General features: G+C 53.1%; 1 protein-coding gene across 1 annotated transcript in view; it reads right to left on the minus strand.

Annotated features, from left to right (window-relative positions):
- MPRIP (myosin phosphatase Rho interacting protein) overlaps positions 1-19,938 on the minus strand; it is a gene marked incomplete at both ends in the record, with an annotated part of 56,967 nt that overhangs the window by 20,969 nt on the left and 16,060 nt on the right. The window contains 10 exon segments of the mRNA XM_079542948.1: positions 2-91; positions 273-341; positions 766-822; positions 2,036-2,152; positions 2,619-2,760; positions 7,946-8,459; positions 9,476-9,677; positions 13,202-13,286; positions 15,194-15,284; positions 15,287-15,344. Coding sequence (XP_079399074.1) covers positions 2-91; positions 273-341; positions 766-822; positions 2,036-2,152; positions 2,619-2,760; positions 7,946-8,459; positions 9,476-9,677; positions 13,202-13,286; positions 15,194-15,284; positions 15,287-15,344 — 1,425 coding nt within the window.

Genomic DNA, 19,938 nt, shown 5'->3' on the forward strand with positions numbered 1-19,938 from the left:
CATGGATCTGGAAGCCATAGTTCCGCTGAACCGGGTACTCAGTGACATCGTAGCACGTTGATAAATCAATTTCTCCATCCAGGTCTGCAGCCTGGAGAGAGAAGAGAGAGATAAAGGATGCTGTAACACACTGCAAATCAAAAGCATCATGGCTCTGCGCAGGAGGCGCAGGGTAGGGTTTGGTGAGATGCACTGCAGGGAGAAAACAAGCAGGGCTGTAGGGAGCACAGAGCCCAGCAGCAATGGCTTTCACCCCACAGAGTGACACCTACCTCCTCTGCCACCGAATCCCGGTAGTATCTCAGGCTTTGGTCAGTCAGCACAAACCAGTGCTTCTTCCACTACGAAACAACCAGCACAGAGGAATTACCAACAGCCCCTCCCCTCCCAGCTCCACAAGCAGCCCCCCCAAAGGGCTGGGGAGAGAGGAGCAGGCAGCAACACAAAGGATGCTGCAGTGCTTCAACCCTGCAAGCAATGATGAAATACAGCAAGCGCCCTCCATGAGCTCCCCTGGCAAGACGAAGCTTTTTTGTTTTTTTTAAATTTAAAAAAGCAATACGATACTCTTGTTTTATCCATGATATCTAAAAACTGAGCTGCAGCCCATCCCTGGCACTTGTTTTATACATGTACATCTTCTGCACACTCCTACTGCCACCCATGCCCCAGGACTGACTGCAGCCAGGCTGCAGGAACCCACATGTGTGGAGCCTGCCCAGGCACAAGGCACACTGGAGCAGGTAGGAGCTGCCCCCGACTCACCTGCCCATCTTCATACTGCTTTGTCAGCCAGCCCTTCTTGAAGTTCAGCAAATCAGGCTGCAAGGAAGGACAGATGCAGTCAGAGTGGCCACATCCAGCTTGGGAATAGGCAACAGGGTGACAAAACCCAGCACAGCAATCAAAGGAACCAGCAGCGGTGAAGCTGGATCACTGCGCTGCGTGGGGGCTAAATGTCTGCTCCAAGGAGGCACAGGGATCTGCTGTATGATTTATGTAGGCTGTCTCCTTCCTAGCAGCTGTGATTTCCTACTGTTGCACCAGAATTACAATGGAAGGAGAAGCACAGAGTTAGCAACACTGCATGCATTTTTGTCCCTCTGTCATCCACCAGGAGTGAAAATGCACCTGCAATTCCACGCATGGATCCAGCACCAGGCTGAGTTCCTATGTTCAGGGCCTGGAAATACAGGCAATCCCAGCACAAAAACAGCACCTGCTACTTCCTGCAGTCAGCAAGGAAAGCACTCAGCAGTGTGGGATCACTCCCAGAAGCACCAGCAGGGAATGTTTCCCACTGACTGCAAGTTTTTCTTGCAGTCACATTAGATGATGTGCACTATCACTTGATATGCACTTTTTGTACCTTTTTATTACCAAGAATTTTAAAGTCATTCTTGTCACAGTACAAGTCTACATGAACAGCCCACAGAAATGCTAAGCTACTGCATTTTTGAGAAGTCCTTGAATACGAGCTGTCCATCCATGAAAAATGTAAATATCATGTATTTACAATGGCTAAGTAATCCTTCTCAGAGATTAGTGTATTTATTCTGTTCCTACAAAGGGTGGAGAGAGTGGAGAGCGTTCCATGCTTGTTTTGCACTGTTTGCCTCCAGGTCTGGTGAGCATTTGGAACATGCAAATGGAAGACCTTGTTCCACTAACACAAGCTTGCAACTGCACAAACATCACGGAAGTACTGATAGAAAACTGGGCCACGTATTAGCTCTCCTAACCAAACCAAATGCAAACTTGGCTTGGTACCCGTTACTCCAATATGCACCAGCCATGAAGCACTGCCTGTTTTAATTTCTGCAGCAGTAGAGGGGAAAAGGCAAAAAGCAGAGCTCTAACTCTCAGCATTAGCCACACCTGATTCAAGTCAAACCCATCTGCTCCAACACCAGCCACAGCAGATGCCCTATGTGCTGGCTAAAGGGAGAGCAGATGAGGAGATTTCCATCGGAGCTGCCTGGGAAAGGCTCTGGCATTCACCCACATGGCAGAGGACACAGCCCTGGTGGCTCACCGTCATGGAGGACTCTGTGGACCTTCTGTCCAGTGACTTGGCCCGGCGGTGTGGGGACAGCGGAGATGCAGACACGTCCAGGATGGAGCCCATGGCTGTCCCTTCGCACGTGAAGTCCTGTGCAGACAGCAGAGCCTGGGTCAGCACAGAACTAGGGCAGCAAGTCCTGCTCCCTGGCTCATGGCACAAAAACCCACATATTTCGGGGGCACGTCAGGCTCAGAACAAGTGTCACCTCACTGGCAAGATCTTTTTTCAGGCTTCTCAGGGAATAAACTGCTCCCAATACGTCTGAGCACAAATGGGACTCAAGACTGCCTGTTTTTTTTTTTGTTATTTCATGCCATGAGGATGTGTCCTGCTGTGCTAGATCTGACGTTTCCCTCTTTCTGTTCCAGAGGATAGAAAAGAGACAACCTGATTTTCTGCCCTGACCTGCACCTGGACCGAGAGAGCAGAGCAGTGAGCAGCAAACATGCATGGGCTGAACCAGCAGTGCTGCCCTGCACCCGATCCCACTGTGCTCAACCCAAACCCCACCATGAGACCTCAGTGGTGCTATGGTTGTATGGAAACTGCTTACCCGTTTCCTTGGGAAGACCCTCTTCTCACTCCTGCCCTGCCGCGTCTCGCTGGACAGGGCAGCTCCTGCTGGCACGTTCGTCTCCATGTGCTCTGCATTCTCGATGTCTAATGCCTCAAATTTCTCAATTACCTGAGATCGCCTGGAAAACAGACAGAAAGGGGAAGGCAGAGCTGCTTAAACCACGAGCAGAGTTGTATGGAGCTCACAGTCCCGACGCGCGAGGGCTGCTTGAGGTCACTGCACAACTGCTCGACTCATTGCTCCTACAGCACAATGCTGCAGCTACCAACAACCTGAGACTGCAGAGCACAAAAATGACACCCCACTGGGAGCTGGGCAGCTCCACGTCACCCTGCATGTATCCTGTAAAACCTCAGTCCGTGCAGGGCATGCACCAAACTGGAGCATCCAGCTGTAAGTCAGGCATCCCTCACAAAACCCATGCCCTCTGCTGAAGCTGACCTGCAAGGCAGCTGGAGGGAGCAGGAGCACACCTGGCCCCTACCTGCAGCTGGGCACCCTCACCACATCACAGCACCCAGCTTTCCCAGGATGGAGAACTACAATGGAGCAGCACACACCCTGTAGAAGGATGCTCCCAATAGGCAAAAAAGCAGGCTTTCTGCAGGTGGAATTAAAAGTGCCATTTCAGCAGGAAAAGCTGTCTGCTGACCCACAGGAGTGAAAATAACAGAATTTTCTAAGGACCTGCTGGTCTCAAACTGGCACCCCCAAGGGTCTGGGCAAGAACCAGCCTCTGGGCTTTGAGCACAACCTGGGAAAGCATAGCAGTAATCCATCCTCAGGACACAAATCAGCTGAGCCCCAAGCTGTGAGGTTTCAATTCCCATTTGAACCCCTCCAAAACACTCAGCCCAGAGAGGATCCCAAAACAGCATCTGGACACCTAAAATCAGGAACCCTCAACATGCACGAAAATCACAAGGGTAACCACATGAGGGAAAACAGGTCATCCAAAAACATTTTTGTTTTAACACTTTTCACAAAAAGAAAAAAAAAAAGAACAGCAGATTAGAACTTAAAAAACAAAATAAAAAACCATGAGATGTTTAGTTTTGAACTAACATTGCACCAAATCCCTTCAGTCAGACACATTCCGAGCACAGCTCAGCCCGGTGGGAGCTGCTGCTCAGAGCCAGGCTGCCAGGACCAAGGAACTGAACTGGGCCGGGGGGAGCTTTGCTTTTTAAATTCTGATGTTTCTGGGGACATCTGTTCAGCACCCACTGCCTCCCAGTTTGCAGAGTGGGAGCACACAGATCCCAGTGCTCACGCAGAGCTCTCCATCTCCCCAGGATGTTCTGCTCAGGTGAGATGTGCGTCACAGCACCCAGCTCACAGAGCACAAATCTACATCCTCCGTCACCGACACATGGAGAACTGTTTTGGAGATGAGTTTTTAACCCAGCCGTCCCCTTTTCACCCCTGGGCCCAAACCTTTGAGACTCAGTTTAGGAAGGAGGAAGAGGTTCGTGAATTAACGTTATCTGCGCCCTAACAGATGAAGGCCTGAAGAAAAACAAATCAAGAGAAAAAAAAAAAACAACCATAAAAACAAAATCAAAAGCAGGTTGATTTCTCATGAAAGGGGCTGCACCACCAGGTTGTTCTACGGCTTGAGATTGAGATGAGATGGTAGCGAAGCAGGCGAAGTAAAGGCGGACACGTCACACAGCAACACAGCAGGAGAAGGTGGAGAGCAACAAGACCTGGAAGAAAACAAGGCTGGAAAATGAATGAACAGAAGAGGAAATTATATATCTGCATCTACATACAAAACAAAATCAAAACTGTTCCAGTAATTCATCATTGAAAAAGGAGGAGGGAATAATAAAAATAATTAAAAATAAAAATCACTGCAACCCAATCACAGCCCCAAGGGTTAATATCATTCGGATTACAGGAAAGAATCGTGTGTCCCATCAGCTCAGTGTTTCAGAGAGGTTACTGTGAGGGGTCCCTGGGAACGCAGCTCCATGCTGACAGTGCTGTGCTGCAGGCAGGGAGGGATGGAGCGGCTGGAAAGCTGTGCTGCTGCTCGGTGCTGCACTATGGAACTCATCCCAGGGAGCTCTGCTCATCTCTGCGGGCTGCTCATCTCTGCCAGGCATGGAACCTGAGCTGCAGGTTGAGGCTGTTAGCTGGGGGGGTGTGTGCAGGGGGAAGGAGAGCTCTCACAGCCAGCAAGCTGTCACCGAAGCAGTGTTCTCTGACTGGAGGAAAGGGCTTATTTGTAGTGGATTCATTCGTTATTTAGCAGCAAGAGAGACAGTGAGCCTCAAGAAAAGGACGAGGAATTTTCCCCAAAGGTACACAAAAACAAAGAAGATAGTTCTCAAAGGAAAAGAAAGCTCTGTTTTAGAGAGCAGGCAGTTGTGTCTTTGCTGCAGCAGCATCCAGAGCAAAGCCTTACATCCCAAGAAGCTCCAGAGAAGGAATTTGAGAAAGAAAAGTAGCTCTGCTGCTTACTGAGGTCAGAAACAATCGCCAGCCCTGGCTGCACTCTGACACAGCAGGCTCCTTCCAGCACAAGCAGAGCATGGGGGCAATTGGAAAAGCTGCATTTGCAGAGGCTGCAGTGCAGAAAGAGTGCAAGAAAAGCCAAGGGAGCGAGCTCTGGGCTCCTGCACCCCAAGGACACCCCATCCAACACCAACACCCCTCCCAAAAGCTTCCAAAGCTGCTGAGATGCACCGAGATTTATCCCCGCTCTGCTGGCACACAGGGACTGACACCCAAAAACACGGGATTCAGCTTGCATCTGCCACGGCCCCCTTTGCTGTGCAAAATGGGCTTAAAGATTCATCTCTGGGGTTTCCAAATCACTGCCTGGAAACAGCCCCATCCTGCCCAGGGCTGGGATGAGGGAGCAGGGATGTGGCTCAATCCCTGTGGGCTGCAGAGCCGTGGCCCCACCCTGTGTGTGCCAGCAGAGGGAACTCGCACTCCACAGACCCCCACGTGCCAAAATCCCACAGATATCTCCTGCTCGGCGCTGCCTTCTGATGCATGTTTCAGAAGCAACCACAAGCTCAGACGTCTGCACGGGGCGTGGAGTTAAGTGCTGGGAATTAATGATCGACATGGAATATTTCCAGCACAGTCATGGGCATCAGTCACGTAATAGCTCTTACTATGGGGAGACAGGGCAGGAGCCTGAAAAACAGCTCTATCTGGAGCTCAGACCACAGGTGTGTCACTCAGGATGGAACACCGGGTAGTTACAGAGCTCTTTTTCATCCGTAGCTCTGACACTCCCGTGCTGATTTACAGTGGGTTAGAAGGAAGGTTAGAAGGAAGGGACAAAAACACCCAGATAACCAGAGCGAGCCTGTTTGGCTGCACTGAGAGTCCAGAGGCAAAGCTGAGCCATGCCTGATGCTGCCCGTGGGGTTCATGCATGGGTAAAGGACTTCAGGCAAATGCTCACAGACGTGTTAGTGGGTTACTGAGGAGGAGGAGGATCAGGTATAGTGCTAAATCCGGCAGGAGAAGCAGACCCTGCAGCATGCACGTGAGTTACTGTATTTGTTCAACCTTGATAAGCACAGCCTGAATTTGGAAGGGGGAGGAAAAAAAAATATGATAGGAATCTGTGCACTCAGTGAACTTGTATTTATAAAGCAGCCAAGCCAAGGTGAGCAGGGCAGATGGGAGCTCTCTGGTGCGATGCTGAACTGCCTCCCTGCGCCTTGCTGAGCCCATCTGGACATGGGCACCAAACCCACTGAGCCCCACAGAGCTGCATCCATCACCCCCAGACTCCACACCCTGTGCTGGACTGGGGTCAGCTCCATGGGCACAAGACCCCAGCCCATCTCTCAGTACAGCTCTGAGAAAGAGGAGACATTTTGCCCATTTCAATGCATTCCTGCTGAAGGCCCCAGGAGTCCAGCTGAGCTGGTAGAAACAGATTTTCCTCTGGAAAAGGCACCTGCCAGCAGTAATTGCATGGAGCTGGTTAAAAAAAGGCACTGCCTGGCAGCAACATTCTCTTGTAATCCCCACTACCTGCATGCAAACCTCTGCCTTCTCTGTCCTGTTGGCAGATCCCAGTTTCCTTTTGGCATGCCAGATCCCAAAACTGCACAGTGCCCATGGGGGCTGGAGCAAGAGACTGTCAGCACTGGGGACCGTGCAAGCAACCACATAGGGACACAATGTCACCCATACCTGAACTAACACACTACAAGTTGAGCTTATCAGCCGTGTCCCCAGCTGGGGTGACCAGGGGTCCTGCCTGGCACCCTTCCCCTCTGAACTCTCAAGGCAGGGAGAAATCCAATCCCATGCCCTGCTCCTCCGCCCCAACCTTTGCGTGCTGCCAGTGCCGGGATGGGATCAGGAGAGGCAGGATCCTGCTGCCAACCCACAGCATGGGCACAAAGCTCCCACACCTGCTCCCAGCTCTCAGATGCCAGGCTGGAAAACAGTCCTTTAGGGGCTGTGAAGAAACGAACCGGCAGCGCTGCTGAAATCACGCTAGAGAGAACATGCCCAGAGGAAAATCTAGGCGAGAAAATCAGACTGGCAGATAGTCCTCTCGCCCGGGGCCCATCTCCCGGTTTGCTCTGCTGCCCTCGCTGCACTAACACATCCTTCACCTCACCCAATGACTGCTGAGCATGCCTGCAGATGCCCTCCTCACCTCCTCTGCACTAAGCTTGTTTGCAGCCCCGCACCCGACTCTCTTCTCCCAGATTAATGCCACGACATTTTGAAACCTCTCTCAGCTCATTAAGCAGTTGCATAACGCACCCGGCTCTAGCACCATTTAGAGAGCTAACCTAATTAACAGTGCCAGCTGCCCGCGTGTGCCGCGCCGGGGAGGGGACAGGGAGGGTGGGCTTGCTTGCAAATGCGGCATCCAAATGTCACAAGGCTGACATCCACTGCTAAGGACACCATATTGCCTGGATGGTGCGCATGGACAATGTGGTTGCCCCAAATCCACAACTGCTGCAATGCCAAGGGGCCAAAGTAAAAGAGGAGCGATTTAGGTTAGATGTTAGGAGGGATTTTTTTACTCAGAGGGTGGGGAGGTGCTGGCAGCGCTGCTGAGTGGCGGCTGCCCCATCCTTGCAGGTGCCCGAGGCCATGGACGGGCCGTGGGCAGCCAGCCCACAGCAGGGGTTGGAATCGTATGGACTTTGAGGTCCCTTCCAACGCAACCCTTCCACGGTTCTATGATTCACAACACAGCCTGCCAATACCTCCCATCCAGGGCTGCACCGGGGAGGGCGACCCCAAACCTCACTGATGCTGCAAGCATGCAAGAGGGAGGTGAACCACTCATCCCTTACCTTCTCTCATTGCCAAAGAGCCGGGCCACTTCTTCTCTCCCAGGGCTACGTGCCCGGGTTCTCCGCTCCAGCCGCTTCCTCTCCACCTGGAAGGCCTCACGATTACTGATCCTAACGGCCTTGGGAACGTCGGCCAGGGTTGTGTACTGCCGGCTGGCTTTAAAAGAAAGGGGACGCCCCGATTTTTCAGCTCCCTTTCCTACATCTCTGCTGGAGTCCTTGTGCATGGGGCAACTGCTCTTCGAGTCCAAGGAGTTCAGAGAACAGCTGTGAATCACTCGGTCGCCTGATCGGGTACCTGGGGAAGGAAAGGGCTGGGCATGCTCCTGTGAGGGCGATTTGGGATAACTGTACCTGTTGTTTGGGGTGCTGGGGCTGGGTGGGCTCGGTGGTGGAGGCAGCTGCTGCTCTTCCAGCTTCGAGTCTTGCTTGGTCTTCTCCAAGGAGAAGTAGCCGCTCTCAACACGAGTCTTCCGCCCACAGTCTATCCGGTCCCCATTCATGGAGCTCTCGTCTAAGGGACAAGAAAAACACATTTGGTTTCAAGTCTGAGTTTTGCCTTTAACAAAAAAAATGTCATGATTCCAAGCAGAAACGGTGCAGGAAATGAGAGCAGGGACAGTCTGAGACCCTCAGCATCACAGGCTCTCCCACCCTGACTCCAATCCCAACCCTTCTAGCCTGTGCAGAAGGGGAGATGCTTGTAGGGAGCTGGCAATCCTGGGGGCACAAGATACCTTACAGAATCCCAGTGAGGTGTGGGGTGGCACAGACATTATTCCCAGGTGGGGACAACATGAACATTCACAGTCTCTCCCATTAAAAAGCATAGGAATGGTGTGAATTCTAGCACTTTTCACTTCTGCTTGTTTTTTGTTTCAAAGAAACTGAGTAGGCTTTATATGAGCAAGGAAGCTTCTCTTTTTTCGGGGGGGAAGCATAGTGTGAAAGCCTCCACCCATTCCCACCTCTGTCCCTCCAAGCAGCAGCCACAGCTCCAAGGAAACACAACAGATGCATCACTCTTTGCACTGGGAGCAGGAAGAAAGCAGCTCTATTCTGCTCCCATCATGCAGATAAAGGAAACTTATCCTCAGCCCAGGGCAGGAAAAATCCCCAGCCCCTATTGTTTCAGGGAGAACAATACTGTGGCCCCAGGCGCCTTCCATGGGCTAATCAGGGAGACCAAATATAAACAGGGCCCTGCTGCAGGGGCCGGATGAGGAAGCAGCACTCAGGGCTTGGCAGCCCCCACACCCTATGGGCTGCCTCAGGGGGCCACAGAGGTGCTATGAAAGCATTCCCCCTCCCATTTTCCTCCCCATGTGAGAACAGGTGGCCCCCAGGAGCCCTGTGTAAGCATTTTAACTTATAAGCTTAGTCTTACTGAGCAAGTTGGTGCTGATGAGACACGACCTCCTTCTCAGAATGACAGAATCACACAGCTGAGGTTGGCAGAGACCTCAGGGTCCACCTGTTCTAACTCCTGCTCCAGGGTAGGGTGCCCGGGGCCACACGGCATCACCTTACCTTCCTTGCTGTCCAATATAGGATCCTTCAGGGAACTGGCAGCCCCCTGCACCGGGCTCTGTGCTGGGCTGATGCTGCTGCTCGTGTCTGCTGGCTCTTTGCCTCTCATTTCCTCCTGCCACAACGTGGACTTGGTGGTGGGGACCTTCTCAGCACTGGGGATGTTGCTACTGGTCACAGCCATCTTCGCAGGGCCAGGCTCCTGATGGGGACAGGGAACAGTGGGTGAGAGGGGCTCTGTGCCCAGAGAAGCCTTGCACCTTCCCTGCACATTTACAGTGGTAACACAATAACACAACACAAAGCACAGCAATGTAGAGCAGGCTACAGTAAGTGAAGGTAAGCCCAAATGCAGCAGCCATGGACAGAAACAAAGGAAAAAAAGCTGCTTTCTCTTGTAAGGCCTCAAGTAGGCAGGGATATCTAGCAAGAGATACCCTTACCTCTACTGTCAGCCCTTAAATGAGGTCTGGGGAGAGGGAGATCCTGGCTCCAACCCTTCTGGTCACTCAGATGCATTGTACACAGCTGAGCTCCCTTGGGCTGGCCCTGCCTTCCCAGCAGGTGCTCAATCACTGTTTCAGGCCCTGACTTAGCATTTCTACTACAGCAGTTTTGGGGAGCAGTGCAGCCTTGGTAACCAAAGCAAAGGCAGCACAGCCTTCCCCATGTCCCTCTGTGTGTGCATGTGGGTGTCCCCGCTCTGTCTGCAGGCTTCACAAACACGGAGCAGTGCCAGGTCCACGTGCCAGGAATGAATTTGCTCACTGTCATAATGTAACATCAGAAAAAAAAGAAACAGCAACCCAGAAATCAAGCGAAAGGATATTGGATGTAGAAGAAAATTAATTCCCTGCCACTAGCAGCTGCATTCTTAATTTGTCACAACCAGTTTGTTATGGGCCATTGATACAAAATAGAAAAACCATCCAGCACCGTGTCCCTCCCGGGTGCTTCCACTGCATAGCAGGATGCTGCTTTTAGAAAGGAAAATACAGTATTGCACTGAGGTTACTTTAGAACAACACCCATAGGATAAAAGCAAGGGGCTCTGTACATTGGATGGTGCCAGTGGCTCCCCATAGCAGCCCTGGTGAGATGCACAGCAGCTTTCCCAGCTCATGTGGGGTTTGGCTTTGTTCCTCAGCAGATGTTTTGCTCTTGTCGTATCAGCAAATGACCTCAGTATGGAAAAAAGTCCCCTCGGAAATTTCATCCTAAAGGAATGCAGTGTTGGAGGTAAATGATCCAGAGGGCAACAACTCGCTGGAGGTGCTGCTGCTTGGAGGGGTCGGACATTGCCATGGTCCTTCCAGCCTTAGCCATGCTCTGTCCATTGATTCAAAAGCCAAAGCTGATTGTCAGACATATATCTTTATATACTTCTCACACACGCCCCCGTATAATTATTTGTAGATATGTATTTAATTAGACACAGAAACGAGGGCCAAAAGGCGCTCTGTAAACAAGCAGCACAATTAACTCCTTGTCTTCTAGAACCAATGGCTCAAAAAAGGAGCGTGTCTCAACATCATTAGAAGCAATCTCTTGTTGCAGTAACACCACAACATGCTGTCCTTACACACATCTCACACAGCCTGACGCGAAGCAAAGCCGAAACAGAGGGCAGCACTTCCAACCCCAGATTTCAGCCCCAGATCATGCCTCAGTTTCCCAGGAGCTGAGAGCAGACAGGGCAGCATGCTCCTCCTCCCCCTGCATGACCAACAGTGAAAGAGAAATCTGACCTATTTCTCCTAAGACCTCAAGCTGATTGCAAATAAAGATGACAACAAGTCCAGCATTGCATCTAGCAACCCCTGCCCAAACTGCAGCAGTTGGCACAAGCCTCACTTCCTAGCTTCCCAGCTTCCCTCGTGTTGCTCCCATCCCAGCATTCAGCAGGGTGAAGGTGCAAAACAATGGGGCGAGCTGAAAATGAGCCTCGTGCCCCAGGAGCACAGCCAAGCCCTGATGTAAGCGGGAGAAGGAAAATGGCATGGGAGTAAGAACAGGCAGGAACAGCCTAAACATCTTCTCTTTTTTTGTTGTTGTTAAATCACAAAGGTGTCCATCAATCCCTCAGCAGCTCTCAGACATGATCCGCCGCCGGATTAGCGTGCTGCCGTCTTTAGAAAGGAATCAGCCTTTCCCCAGCACACGGAGAGAGAGCTGAACAGCAGCCAACTTCAGGAGAAGCCATTTCACAGAGGGGGATTTGGTGCTGGTTTTCTCCCTGGCACTGATTCGCTGCCTGCGTCGGCACAATTCGGGGGATGAAGCAAAGGTGCTTCCACATTTCCCTTCCGGCTCTGCAGGTTGACCATGAGCACCTGCAACTGCAAAGCACCCATCCAGCGCCAGGTCCCACACAGAGGTTAGATCTGTAAAGTGAATTTGAGCTTTTTTTCCAGTAGCACCACTGCTGTCGCAGGGCTGAGAGCGATGGGATGCTCTGGAGAGAGTGGAAAGAGAGCTGCAAGCAGGATGAAGTTTGGAGGATGGCATCCCACAAGGCTGTGAGATGCTGTGCCTCAATCCAATGTGGGAGAAGTGTCACCAGGCTCCATGCTCACCCCATCCCCAAGCACACGGGGAGTCAGGCTGCATGCATGGGGAGTTGCTGTCCTCCCCACAGCCGCTTCCCTTATTTGGTGCTCAGGAGCTCGAATCCTGTATTGTTTCCAAGAAGTTGCCATGGCGATAAAATGCAACCCAGAATGATGTTTTTCTGGCTCCTTGCCCCTTTCTCCTCCTCTCTCTGTCCCCTTTCCTGAACCCAGCCTGGGTTAAGTGCTGGGTTGGGCTCCCTGCCCTGCTGTGCCAGCTCACTGGGTTGCCCCACATGCAGCAGGATTGAGGCCAAACAACTTGTAACATGCCACAGAGGAGATATGTCCCCTGCAGCATCATTGGAGCCAATGCTCAAGGGGCTGTGATGATCCCATCCCTTGGCAGGAGTGCCTCAGTCTTCCAGCACAGTGCAGAAAAAGCATCATTTTATCTCATTATTTCTGTTCTTACTGATTAAGGTAACTTTACCTGGAGTGGCGGAAACCTGATTCAAATAGGCACTACACACAGCTTTGCGTGGAGACATCACTGTGCTGGGGACCAGAAAACTGGGGCTCAGGGGAGCCCCAAGGTGGTTTTCCCTTCCTGACAGCAGCAGCCCCACAGAGGAGCCCAGCACTCAGTCCCTGCGGAGGTCAGATGGCCGCAGAGCTGCGGCAGTTCTCAGCCCCAGCAAAGGACAAGCGCAGCCTTGGGGTCACATTCCCCATCAGTGGGATTCTCCCCCACTCCGGCCACGTGGGAGCTTGGCAGGAACGAGTGAGTCACGGCCGGCCCCAGTTTTTACCATTTATAGTCAAAGCCAGTGTGAAGCCATCGCCGGGTCCCTGGGGAGTGCAGCTCCGGCCCCCGGAGCTCCCAGCTCAGCCCTGGCCTTTACTATTTTCCTTTCATTTCCATTATCTTCAAGGTCATCTCCGACAGGGTAACTGGAGCCTGATGGAATTTCATCCTACTTCTACCAAAACGGCCCCTCGAGTGGTCAGCACCTCTTCCCGGGCCCCTGGGACCACAGAGCTTTGGGACAGCACGTGCAGGGCTGGTGCCAGGAGACCAAGTGTGCCCTGCTGGTTTGGGGAGGGATGTGTGTTGGGAGCAGTGCTCCCCAAGAGGGAGTCAAGGGACCGGGACGCTGTGCCCCTCCAGGGTTACCTGTGGAGTTGGGGGCTCCACCTTCCTCTTCTTCTTCTGGTTCTGCTTGTTCGTCCTTGGGTAGACTATCAGCATCTCCAGCCACCTGTGGGCAAAGAAGAGCAGCAGGTGAGATGTGTGCTGACAACAGCAGGCAGGACAGAAGCAATACTCGCTTCCAGGTGTGGGGACAACACTCATTTGAGCAGGTGTGGGGAGTAAGACAGTACTCCTGCACTGCAGGGGCTCTGATCTCATCACCAGGCAGACACGTCCTGATGCGCTCCAGGACAGGCTGCCCATAAGCCAGCCCTTTGATTCCTCCAGAGACAGAGCCAGGGAGCTGCAGCCCCCATCCCAAACCCAGAGGTTGGCAGTCGGGCTGTCAGTATTATCCTGAGCTGGAGCTCAACATGCAGAGGAACTCATCCCTTTGAGCTGGTCTGGGGTCCCACGATACCCAGCAACCATCGCAGACTTGGGAGAAAAGCAACTCGCAGAGCAAGGCAGGAGGGGAGAAAGGACAGGGAACAGCTCCAGGCTGCCTTGGCTCAACACCACTCACTGCAAGAGAGAGTTCACGGCCGAGGGTGGCACAGGGCAGGGATTCAAGGATCCTGAAAGCCAGCCGAGAGCTCCGGAGCTACCAGAGGGCCTTCTCCCTCCAGAGCTGCTAACAGCAGCACACTGCACACAATGCACTTTTGTCTGAGAAAGAGCAGCATGAACTCAGCACTGTGAAACCCATCCCGCGCGTGAGCCTCTCGCTCAGGGCACCCTCTCTGGCTCTCCCACAGCCACTCCTGCAACTCGGGGAGCTCAGAGAGGATCTGCAGTGCTGGAAAATGCTTGTGCTTCAGACTTCCGTGCTTTGCCCTCCTGTTCCCCCACTTCGCACGCTGCAGCTGTAAAGTGCTTTGAGATGACCACATCAAGTGGGTTTTGGTTAAGCAATAAATGCCAGAAGCATGCAACAAACGTAAAACAAATTCTCCCCAAGCCGGGGAAATCTTCCTGTCGTGCTGCAACTGCAAATGAAACCCGCTTGGCTTGGGCCCAGAGCGGGACTGCTTGGGGATGATTAATGCTTGCAGTCAGGAGCAAACGCGCTGCTTCAAATCTAACGCTGGGCCAATGAGCAATAAATCAGCCCCACCTTGCTCTGCAATGCTGCTCCCTCGTGCTGCTGGCAGGACAGGAACAAAGGCTGAGCTGTGAATGGGAGCGCGGGGAGAAGAAGAACGCAGCAGGGCAGCAGGGCATGAGGGACCATACTTTGGGGTATAATCATTGCATCCACCCTGCCAGCCCCCCTCTGATGTCACTCACACTCATTGGTCTCAGTGGAGTAGGGAACTTTTGTCCCATGACAACACTCATCTGAGCAGAAGCCCAAGTTCTTGCCAGAGAAATGCCTATTTCAACCACTGCTTACTCAAATGGGGGAGTTACAACCAAGGAAAGTGCTTGGAAATAGAAACTGTTCCAATGGGATGTACCAGCTCTGTTGGTGCCAGGCTAGGAAGCATAGAGGAGGTACCATGCCTCCGGACGGATCAGGAAGAAGATGTCAGGGGATGCTTCTAGATCAGCATCTGGCACTTGGGAGTTGGAGAATCTACCGCCATATGCTCATGTTAAGTGGTCTAAAGTGACCTAGGAATGATGGCTTTGAGAAGCAATGAGCAGCTTGGGAGCTCTAGGATCTGAAGCTCCTGCAGTAGCTGAACCTCCTCAGTCACTGGCTCTGCAAGGTGTACAGATGTTGGAAAGCCTCGTGGCACAGCACAAAGGACGGACTCAAATCATCCACTCAAGCTGCTGCTCATGCTAACCCATGAATCTGGCGGCTCAGGGCTTGCTAGCACTCCTGCCCTGCTGCAGATAGAAGGGATCTGCCAGGCCAGGGAGCAGGAAGGGGAAAGAAAAGCCAACCTTGCCAAAAAGGAGGAGAAGAGGAGAGCTGAGTGCCAGGCAGCACTGACAGCCAGCCCTGGGTCTGCCTGCACTCACCCGCTGATGATCTCCTTGTTCTCAGCCCGGATGAAGTGCTCTTTCTCTGGCGTTAGGATGCATAAGGAGAATTTCTGCCCTGTGCGGCTCTCCCGTCCACCACATCCGTGCACTGGTTCATGTTGATGGTGCCCTGTGGGAGCGTCGTCGGCTGCAAGGGGAAGGAAAAAGGGGATACGTGAGAAGACAGGAGCAGATGGGCACAGTGCCTTAAACCTCTCCAGGTGGACACCAGGATTCTACACACCCAGTGCTCTGTCCACAAGCAGAGCTCTGCCCACTGAAGTTAGTGAAACGTGGAGATTGGGAACATCTCTCCCAGGCAGCCACTGGGATGCTCTAAAGGGTCAAGGCATGGAGGGGACCTCATTTATCCGATAGGTTCAGAAAGCACGGTGTCACCTCCTGGTCCCCCTGCCCTAAGGGGATGCAGTTAAGCAAGATGAGTGGTGGCCTCCCCAGCCCAAGGGGACACAGAGGGACTTAGATCAGTGTCACTGCTGACAAGAGCTGACAGGTCCATCTGGAGCAGCACCAGCTCATCCGATTTACAGTGGCAATGCCTCATCCCTGCTGTCCCCATCCCCAGCTGCTGTGCCCTGCTGCCAGATATGGTGACACAGGGGTCCCCCTCACCATGGCAGCTCTTTGCAGGCCAGCATGAGCCACAGATGAGTTGGCAGAGGGACCCCTCTGAGTTGCACATAGCACCAAAGAAGCACCCCACACAGCCCACGACCACCTCTGTGCCCCAGCAAAGCCCCCTCTCGTCTTCCAGATGGCCAGGCCAACAGGGAGATGAGTTTTTGGCAGATGCTGGTAAGATTTTTACCATGGAAACAGGCTCCAGCAAATCACATCCAAGAGCAGCGTGCAAAGAAGAGGTGACCAGGGAGAGCTGCAAAAGCCCCATCCTACAACCCAGAGAATTCAGCTGGTCTCACTGAGACCCCTGCCCCGGCTTATCCATATGCAGATATGGGAAACATCCCAGTTTCACCAGGAGCTTTCCCCATGGCTGTGCCCCCAAATGGGTCAAGGAGGGAGTGTGAGCACCCCACACAGAGAGCTGAAGTGCTGGTGCCCCCACGCCGCCGGTCAATGGGACCAACCTTACATCAGGGACATCAAAACCTCTATTTTTGGTTGTGAAAACCAACATCAGCATCCAGAAATCCTGCAGGGGGAAGGGGAAGAAAAGCCAAGCGCAGCCCAGAAGGTCTCCAGCTCAGCCCCCCCTGCTCACTGCCACGGGAAGTCAACTCCTAAGAGGATTTTTTGTCTTAGACAACAAAAATAAAACCCTGCTTTCCGGTAGCTATAAAAACCCTACGGAAAACTTTCTCCCAGCTCCAAGTGGAGTCTTAGAAACGTTTTTGTCTCCCTTGCCTTCAGCTGTGCCAAGGCCTCCAGGACCATGAACTCTGCACGGCCGCATGGGTCCAACCCCTTCCCCACCCACAGCCTTTATGCACAGGGAACACAGCCAGGACAGGGGGGAAAAGGGGCTGGGGATGGCTCTAGGAGGCACCCCTGCACCTCATAGCTCTGGGCAGGAGATGGAACCTGACAGACAAGCAGCCTGGCTCGCTTGGATTTAAATCCCTTTACATCTGTATATTTCCTTCTTTGCTGCTGACGCAGGCACTTTGAAACCAAGCGAGATGCAAATGCTGCAAGGTGGAAGCATGCACCAAAGCAAATGGCACCAAGAGCACAGTGAGGACGTGGCCCCTTGGGCAAAGACAGAGCTCTGCTGCAGCACCTGGGAAGCATCCGAAAGGAAGCCCTAAATTCTGTGCTACGGGGAGCAAACCCAAGAGGCTTTGCACTCTGCTCATGTATCCACTGGAACTGGTGATGCTCAGAGCCAGACCATGCCCAGCCCCAGCACCCCAACACGGCAAACTTGTGTACCACACACTCTACCTCCTTCCCATGGTGTGTGAGGAATGAATATGGAGGGGAACAGAACAGAAAGGAGAGAAAGAGGGAGCAGAAGCCCCTTAGGAGCCCTGCAAAAGAAATCCCAGCCTTGGGGGCACAGCGCCCGTGCCCACGCCATGCTCCCAGGCTGTTACACAACGTCAACTTGGTGAAATCTGGAACATAACCTTTAAAGAAAGGCGATGGGGCAGGGGAGGAGGAAACCAAACAAAAGAGACATTTTACTTTCTGCCAAGAACCAGGAGGGAAAAAAAAAAAAAGAAAGAAAGAAAGAAAGAAAAAAAAAAGAACAAAAAAAACTACCATTTGTCTATCTCGCATGGCAGGCTGGTTGCCTTGGCACCAGGGTCTGGCCGGCCCGGAGGGAAGATGGGGGCTGATTGCTCCCCACGGTCCTGCTCCTCTGTCTGGCCCCAGTGTGGCACAGGAAGGGCTCTGGTGTGGGTTTGCCCTGCTCAGGCTCCCAGCACTGCCCCAGATTAGCAGTGAGTTGGGCACGCCTGAGGAAGAGCATCCAGGCTGCCTCCATAAATGCTTCTTGACAAATGTTAATTCTCTGAGCTAAAATATTCATGAGGGTGGCTGCCGAGGAGCAGGCTGCTCATCCACAGCGCTCTTAAGTGCTCTGCAAAGGGAGCTGCTAAAAGCATTGCCTGTCCCTGGTGCTCAGCCCCATGCTCAGGGTGGGAAGTGAGCAGGACACGGTGCGGGATGGAGCAAGGCACAAAGCATCGCATGCTTCCTGCACAGAATGCTATCAATGTGGCCACAATGCAAGCAGAGTTCTGCTGCGGGAGGATTTTATTACACTTATAGATCATCTAGCAGGCAGAGAATCCTGGATTTACACCAAGGCGGATGAAAATGACCTCTCCAAGCACTGCACAGGATGCATGGGAGCAGCCATCCGTCAAAAGAGCAAAGGTTGTGCTCTCCCTCCTGCACCTCCCTGCAGCCAGGAGCGCTGCCCATCCTCTGCAGCTCCCAGCCACCAGCAGGTGGGCAGGTATCTGCTTTCAGCCACCTATGCACACCTTTCTCACCTGCAGCCTGCCCATATGGGCAGATACTGCTCATGGAAACTGCTGAGAAACCTCAGCAGGCTCAGACCCCTGAGGTCACCCCTTCAAGGAACATGCTCAAAGCTCAGAGGATGAATGTGCACGCCTTGTGCACGCGTGTCCCTGCACACCAGGCCCCTGTACAACACTCACAAGCCTTCATCAGGAGATACAACAATTTCAGCTCTGCTTTCAACAGGCGGAAAGAATTTTCTTCCTCCCCCCCACCCTGGAGCAGTTTGGGGAGGGGGCACAACACAGGGATAGGGCAGGAGAGTTCAGCCAGGGGCCACTTCTCTACAGAACCGGTGTTTACGTCCACCGACAGCGAGTCTAAACACAGAGCAAGGCAATGAGCCGGCTGTGAGCACCCCCGGGCTCCTCACCCACCCGGTGCCATGCACTGACCCCGCAGGCACCCAGGCAGAGTGCTGGGGACCACACATCCCCTCCACATCCCCATCCCCAGTGGGCGCCTGCCTGGGGAGCGAGTGCCGGAGCGGAGTGGGAGGCTGGAGCTGGCTTGTCCTGGCCTTATAAGGCGATTCTTGCGCTGTGCATGCAGCTCCCAGCTGCTCCCCACCCCAAAGCGGGGTCTGGAGCTGGCAGCCAGCTCCTCGCCTGCCTCCTTCCTGTTAACCTCTTTCCTGCTGAAGAGCCTCCGAAGGGTCACGCATGGCTGGGATGGCTGCAGCCTGTCCCTGCAGGCCACACGAGTGTCAGCACAGGGAGGGATGGTCGGTGAATGTCCCTTACCCACCCAGGATGGTCACCAGGTGATCACCCACGTCTCCATCTCCAACCCTGCTGGAGGGAAGAAGATGCAGAGAGCATTGACACCATGCTGAGGACGAAAGTGTGCTCTCAGCTGGGCTGTGGGTTGAGTGGAAACTCCGAGCTTCCTGCAGTGGCCTTTCACGAACCAGAACTTCATGGAGCAAACCAAACAGTGGCCAAACTCCCCATGCCACAGCCCTGCCAACACAATCCTATCTTTAAGCCCCACTCCTCTCACGACATGAATGCACGATGACAGCAATCAGAGTTTCAAATGCAAAATGTCCTCCCCACCCTTATGAGAAGGAGTGGGGGAGGGCAGGATACCGATCCGACCCCATCTGTGTGCAGCTGCCAGCATGGCATCTCCCTGCAGCAAAGGCACCCAGTCAAAAGGGAAGGAACTATCTGTGGTATTCAATGGGCTGTCACGGCAATCAGGCCGACAGCAGAAACCCAGTGAGACTGCTCCCCAGGACCCAACAACACAGCAGGGGATGAGGAGCTTGGAAGAGAGGAACGCAGCTGTTTTGGGGGGTGGGAGGAAAAGGTGGATTCCATCTGCATTTGGCAAACTGCGCTTTAAACTGTACAGTTCCACACTGGTCACGTCAACTCTACCATGAGGGAGCTTCAGGTTGCCGTGACAGGGATGTAGGGCCATGAGGGAGCTGCAGGCCGCTGCCATGATGGATAGGAGCCCTTGCAAGCACCCAGAAGTAGAAAAACTGGGAAGGGGCCACTGCTCAGTTTGATCACGATCCTTAAGGAAGCTACAAAAAGGTGCAAAAGGCACTTCACTGAAAAGAGAATCACTGCCTGGGAAACAGCTTAGGAAATGAACCCAGGTGAAGTTTACTTGCCACTTGGTTTTGGAGCCAGCCTTCTTGCCGAGCAGGAAAATCACTGCAGCTGGTGTAGGCTCCGATGTCATTTAGAGCAACAAGTACTGCTAGTATG

Source organism: Tetrao urogallus, assembly GCF_951394365.1.
Source record: "Tetrao urogallus genome assembly, chromosome: 15".
Taxonomy (NCBI): Eukaryota; Metazoa; Chordata; class Aves; order Galliformes; family Phasianidae; genus Tetrao; species Tetrao urogallus.